The 6,787-nt window shown below is 43.8% G+C and overlaps 1 protein-coding gene across 1 annotated transcript in view; it reads right to left on the bottom strand.

Moving 5' to 3' along the window:
- Positions 1-6,277, bottom strand: part of LOC133659155 (uncharacterized) — a 34,176-nt gene extending 27,899 nt beyond the window's left edge. Inside the window, exons 1-2 of the mRNA XM_062061890.1 lie at positions 6,129-6,277; positions 2,121-5,117 (exon numbers count right to left, since the gene is read on the bottom strand). Coding sequence (XP_061917874.1) covers positions 2,121-5,117; positions 6,129-6,277 — 3,146 coding nt within the window. The remainder of the gene's footprint in view (positions 1-2,120; positions 5,118-6,128) is intronic.
- Positions 6,278-6,787: the final 510 nt, after the last annotated feature.

The raw sequence follows: 6,787 nt of genomic DNA, 5'->3' as shown, positions 1-6,787 counted from the left end.
CAGGTGCATGTCTTTGGTATATAAATAAATAATAAATAAGTATATAAATAAATAATACATGATAAGTATATAAATAAATAAGTATATAATAAATAAGTATATAATAAATAAGTATATAAATAAATAATATATAATAAATAAGTATATCAAAAAATAATATATAAAAATAAGTATATCAAAAATAAGAATATAATAAATAAGTATATAAATAAATTATTTTTATAATAAATAAGTATATAAATAATTAAGTATATAATACATAAGTATATAAATAAATAATATATAATTAATAAGTATATAAATAAATAATATATGATAAATAAGTATATAAATAAATAAGTATATAATAAATAAGTATATGATAAATAAGTATATAAATAAATAATATATAATAACACATTATTATGCCTAATTTGGACAACCAGGTATGGTGAAGATAAGGTCCTTTTTTTAAATTAATGAAATAAGATAAATAAATTAAAAACATTTTTCTTGAATAAAAAAGAAAGTAAAACAATATAAAAACAGTTACATAGAAACTAGTAATGAATGAAAATGAGTCAAATGAAGTGTTAAAGGTTAGTACTATTAGTGGAGCAGCAGCACGCACAATCATGTGTGCTTACGGACTGTATCCCTTGCAGACTGTATTGATATATATTGATATATAATGTAGGAAGTACGGACTGTATCCCTTGCAGACTGTATTGATATATATTGATATATAATGTAGGAAGCAGAATATTAATAACAGAAAGAAACAACCCTTTTGTGTGAATGAGTGTGAATGGGGGAGGGAGGTTTTTTGGGTTGGTGCACTAATTGTAAGTGTATCTTGTGTTTTTTATGTTGATTTAATTAAAAAACAAACCAAAAAAACAACAACGATACTGATAATAAAAAACCGATACCGATCATTTCCGATATTACATTTTAAAGCATTTATCGACATCTCTAATAAAAATATGAAGAAAAACAGAAAAGAGACAAAAAGGGCTACCTAGATCACTTTAAATGTTTTTAACAGAGATATCAATTTAAGGGTTTTTGTACTCTTAATCATTCTCCAAGATTTGATTGATAATTATAAAGCATTAAGCCAATTAGAAAATGTAAGCCTTACTTTCATAAATGGACATTTATGTAGAAACATTTTTGCCTGGAGCATAATAATGTTGACAAATATTTATATGTTACAGAAATACCAAATGTGATCTCTTCTATAGAAAATGGTGACATCTCCACACCCTTGTCTCTCATCTCCTCCCAAAACACATGTACACCCTCACACACACATGTACAGTATCACACACACATGTACAGTATCACATTCTACAAAGAGATGATTGACATCCTTTATAGCTCCACACATATAACAGCCATCAACAACCTCCATGTTACATTGAAGTTTCAACAAATCCCTTGAAGGGTATAGTCCATGAATCATTTTAAACTGTATTTCTTTCATTTGGTGAAGAATTGGGCATGTACCATAAACACGTCTAACAAGTACAAGTGGTTTTTAATGTACTGAAACAACCCAAACGTGAGAAACAGCGCCATCTGGTGTGTCGGGGCCCGGACATCCTTTTTTTTTTTAAATTTATTTTCAAAACCTTTATTTATAATATTCGATATTTACATACAATCAAAGAAACAATATTAATCAAAACAAGTACAGAAACAGTGCCAGGGGGTTGTTAACTTAATAAAACAACTAGAGATGTCCGATAATATCGGACTGCCGATATTATCGGCCGATAAATGCTTCAAAATGTGTATATGTATGTATGTATATATATGTATATATATATATATATATATATATATATATATATATATATATATATATATATATATATATATATATATATATATATATATATATATATATATATATATATATATATATATATATATATATATATATATATATATATATATATATATATATATAGTACTATAATACACCTCATGGTGCAACCTGGACACATCATCAGTGATTCTCCCGGGGTCATAGGGTGTTTCGGGTCTTAATCAAACACCCTCACCCGGGCGACCCAGCCGAGGGTGATCAGTCCCTCGACTTGTGTCCAGGTAGCGCACTACGCCACGCGTCCCCCCTCCTCAACCAGAGCCAACGTGAAGCCTTTTCAGACGCTTCCAAAATGTTTTTTATGGCTCTTCTCCTGTGCAGTCCACAAATCCCAAGGAGCCCCAGGACCCGGTGTAAGGACTTGCCTGCAAAACCCCTGCAGCCCACCTCAATAGGCTCGCAGCGGGCCTTCCACCCGTTCCTCCGGCAGTCAGCCACAAGATCTGCGTACTTCGCTCTCTTCCTTTCCTGAGCTTCCTCCATTCTGTCCTCCCAGGGGACAGTTAGCTCAAGGAGTACCACCTGCTTGCTGGTTCCAGACATCAAGACCATGTCTGGCCGGAGTGTTGTAGTTGCGATGATGTCTGGGAATCGCAACTGCCTTCCCAGGTCAACCAAGAGCTGCCAGTCCCTTGCTGTTGTTAGCATGCCCCCCTGGGTCTTCTTGGAGGGTTGAGGTTTCTCTCCTGCTCGGACAAAGGCAATTGTGCTCTTGGTTGGGTGTTGCCGCTTACTGGTGTTGATGCCCATGCAGATGGTGTCTGCTATTGCCCGCAGGACCTGGTCGTGGCGCCACCGATACCTGCCATCTCCCAATGCCTTTGAGCAACAGCTGAGGATGTGTTCTAATGATCCTCTTTTCTGACAGAGCTGGCACACAGGTGCGTCTATCAGGCCCCAGGTGAACAGGTTAGCAGGGCTTGGGAGGACATCATAAACTGACTGGACCAAGAACTTAAACTGGTGTGGCTCCGCTTTCCAGAGTTCGGTCCAGGTGATCTTGCGACCAGCTATGTGCTCCCACTTGGTCCAGGCCCCCTGCTTGCTCATTCCCACCACTCTGCTGAAGCGAGCCTCCTCCACCTCGGCGCGAACCTCCTCTTGGACAAGCTTTCGTCTTTCCTTTCCTCTGGCTCTGCTGTAGTTTGGTTTGGTGTTGCTACCCAGCCCAGCCCGACCAGTGGCTATGGTTCCCACCAGGGTGCTGTGCCGCAGCCTCGCCTCTGCCCGCTCCACTGCATCCTGGGCACGCCACTTCCTTCCTGTTCTGACCTCCACACCTGCTGACGATACTTTCCCATCAGCAGAATCTCTGTAGAGCAGGACTTCTCTGGCCCGGGAAACCTTGAACTCCTCTGCCAGACTACTGAAAGGAAGCTGCAGCTTGGTGTTGTGCCCAAACAAAGCAAAGCTGCTTAGGCTCCGTGGCAGACCCAGCCACCTGCGCAGGGACGAGCTGATCTTCCTCTCAAATCCCTCCACGATGGTCATTGGGAATTCGTACATTGGCAGCGGCCAGAGGAGACGAGGCAGGATGCCATGCTGATATATCCAGGCCTTGAACTTCCCAGGAAGTCCTGACTTGTCCACAGCTGAGAGCCACATGTTGAGGTTATCGCTGGTAGCTTGACGTGCAGCGGTATCCTTCAGATCACCAGTGAAGAGCTTGCCCAGGCTCTTCACTGGCTTTTCTAACACAGATGGAATTTGGGTGTCTGCCAGACTGAAGCGAAAGCGGTCGGTTACCTTTCCTTTTCTTAAGACCAAGGACCTGGACTTAGAGGGCTTGAAACTCATTCTTGCCCAACTAATGAGTCGATCAAGGCCTTGAAGGAGCCATCTGCAACCAGACACTGATGTTGTGGTTACCGTGAGATCATCCATGAATGCTCTAATCGGAGGTTGCCGGGTGCCGGATTTGGACAAAGGGCCTCTGCACTCTACTTCCGCAGACTTCACAAGCATATTCATGGCCAGTGCAAACAGGGACACAGAGATTGTACAGCCTGTGATGATACCTTTCTCTAGACGATGCCAATCTGATGTCGAAGTGCCAGAGGACACCCTCAGACTAAAGTTGTTGTAATAGTCGAGGATGAGATTGCAAATCTTCTCTGGAACGTGGTATCTGCTCAGAGACAACTCCACCAACTTGTGTGGAATTGATCCATAAGCATTGGCGAGGTCCAGCCACAGTACTGTCAAATCGCCTCTGTTCTCTCGTGCCTCACGGATCAGCTGTGTTACCACACCAGTGTGTTCGATGCACCCTGGAACTCCTGGGACTCCTCCCTTCTGCACCGAGGTGTCAATATAGGTGTTCTTCAGGAGAAATCCCATGAGGCGATTGGAAACGATTTTGAAGAAGGTCTTGCACTCAACACTGAGGAGGGAGATTGTCCTAAACTGCTCGATGTTCCTTGCATTTTCCTCCTTGGGAATCCATACTCCCTCTGCGTACGTCCACTGCTGAGGTACTTTCCCTCTTTTCCAGATCACCCGGAAGATCTTCCAAAGACGCTCCAACAGGCGGGGACACTGTTTGAAAACCTTGTACGGAACTCCACTTGGGCCTGGTGCTGATGCTGTTCTGGCAGATTTGATTGCCTCTTTAACTTCCTTCAGGGTGGGTTCACTGATGTCGAACAGGATGCAGGGTTCTGGTGGGCATATGAGGGCTGCACAGTGGCCGAGGTCTTGCTCTCTCATGCCGTCGCTGTAGGTGTTCTTGATGTGGAGGTTGATTTCCTCCTCGGGACATGAGAGTTGACCACTGCGTTTCTCTCCCAGCAGCTTCTTTGTGAATCCAAATGGATTTGCAATGAAGGCACTGCGCTTGCGGGCCCTTTCCTTGCCTCTCTTCCTGTGCCACTCGGCACGTCGCAGGGTGAGTAGCCTATCCCTTACCACACCCCTCAGTTCTGCCAAGGCTGCCTTCTCATTCTCGCTTGCCTTCCTGTACTGGCTCCTGAGTACTCTCAGTTCTTGTCTGAGTTGGGAAATCTTGGTTTCCCGCCGGTTTGGAATTGGTGCTGCAGTGGTAGTCTTGGTGGCACGTTGTTCCTTTATGCCAAACCTGTCTGATGCAATGCCAATTATGAATGTGCTCATTGTCTTGAGCCTCTGGTCCACATTACCCTTGGCTGTTGCTTCCAGGGCTGTATTAACATCTTCATCAAACTGTTTCCACTCTGACTCCTTGTTGGCAGCGGGCCACAATATCCGACGATACTCTGACGGTCTGCTTTGGGGTTGCGCCGGTGGTGCTTGGAGGTTCTGGGCACTGTGGGGAGTGTCCGGGCCTAGATCCTCCTCCGTCTCATCAGGTGCCGTACAGGGTACTGGCACTGTGCGTTGCGCCACGGGTTTCCTTAGGCAGCCCATCTTGGTCTGGTGTATCTTTAGACCCGTCTGGTTTTTGCAGACCTTGCCACATTTGCAGACTGCACTCGTAGTCAATTGTCCATTCGCAGGGATCGTTACCAGAAAATCTGTCCGTTCGGGGCGCTCATTCTCCCCCCCTCTCGGGCGCCCCTGGGGGTATATCTCTTTAGGGTTTTTCGTAGCTTTGTATGGGTGCTCCCTTGCGAGAGCTGCAGCTTGGGATGCTACCCCTCCCTGCCCCGGTTGCCGTCTTTCCGGGCTGTCAACTGTCTCTCCAATTGTCACCACACTTTCGGGGTTGTCATCCAGCCTCTTCCTGGAAGTCAATGGCGATGCCATACTGGATTAGTACTATAATACACCTCATGGTGCAACCTGGACACATCATCAGTGATTCTCCCGGGGTCATAGGGTGTTTCGGGTCTTAATCAAACACCCTCACCCGGGCGACCCAGCCGAGGGTGATCAGTCCCTCGACTTGTGTCCAGGTAGCGCACTACGCCACGCGTCCCCCCTCCTCAACCAGAGCCAACGTGAAGCCTTTTCAGACGCTTCCAAAATGTTTTTTATGGCTCTTCTCCTGTGCAGTCCACAAATCCCAAGGAGCCCCAGGACCCGGTGTAAGGACTTGCCTGCAAAACCCCTGCAGCCCACCTCAATAGGCTCGCAGCGGGCCTTCCACCCGTTCCTCCGGCAGTCAGCCACAAGATCTGCGTACTTCGCTCTCTTCCTTTCCTGAGCTTCCTCCATTCTGTCCTCCCAGGGGACAGTTAGCTCAAGGAGTACCACCTGCTTGCTGGTTCCAGACATCAAGACCATGTCTGGCCGGAGTGTTGTAGTTGCGATGATGTCTGGGAATCGCAACTGCCTTCCCAGGTCAACCAAGAGCTGCCAGTCCCTTGCTGTTGTTAGCATGCCCCCCTGGGTCTTCTTGGAGGGTTGAGGTTTCTCTCCTGCTCGGACAAAGGCAATTGTGCTCTTGGTTGGGTGTTGCCGCTTACTGGTGTTGATGCCCATGCAGATGGTGTCTGCTATTGCCCGCAGGACCTGGTCGTGGCGCCACCGATACCTGCCATCTCCCAATGCCTTTGAGCAACAGCTGAGGATGTGTTCTAATGATCCTCTTTTCTGACAGAGCTGGCACACAGGTGCGTCTATCAGGCCCCAGGTGAACAGGTTAGCAGGGCTTGGGAGGACATCATAAACTGACTGGACCAAGAACTTAAACTGGTGTGGCTCCGCTTTCCAGAGTTCGGTCGGATATATATATATATATATGTATGTGTGTGTGTGTATATATACATATATATATATATATATATATATATATATATATATATATATATATATATATATATATATATATATATATATATATATATATATATATATATATATATATATATATATATATATATATATATATATATATATATGTGTATCTGTTTGTATATTTTTTATTTTATTTCTGATTATTGTTATTATTAATGTATTATTATTTCTTTTTTATTTATTTAATTGATGTAT

This window comes from Entelurus aequoreus, linkage group LG10 (genome assembly GCF_033978785.1).
Source record: "Entelurus aequoreus isolate RoL-2023_Sb linkage group LG10, RoL_Eaeq_v1.1, whole genome shotgun sequence".
NCBI classification, from domain to species: domain Eukaryota; kingdom Metazoa; phylum Chordata; class Actinopteri; order Syngnathiformes; family Syngnathidae; genus Entelurus; species Entelurus aequoreus.
Note: the sequence above shows the minus strand (reverse complement) of the source record. Positions and strands in the feature narration are given on the sequence as shown.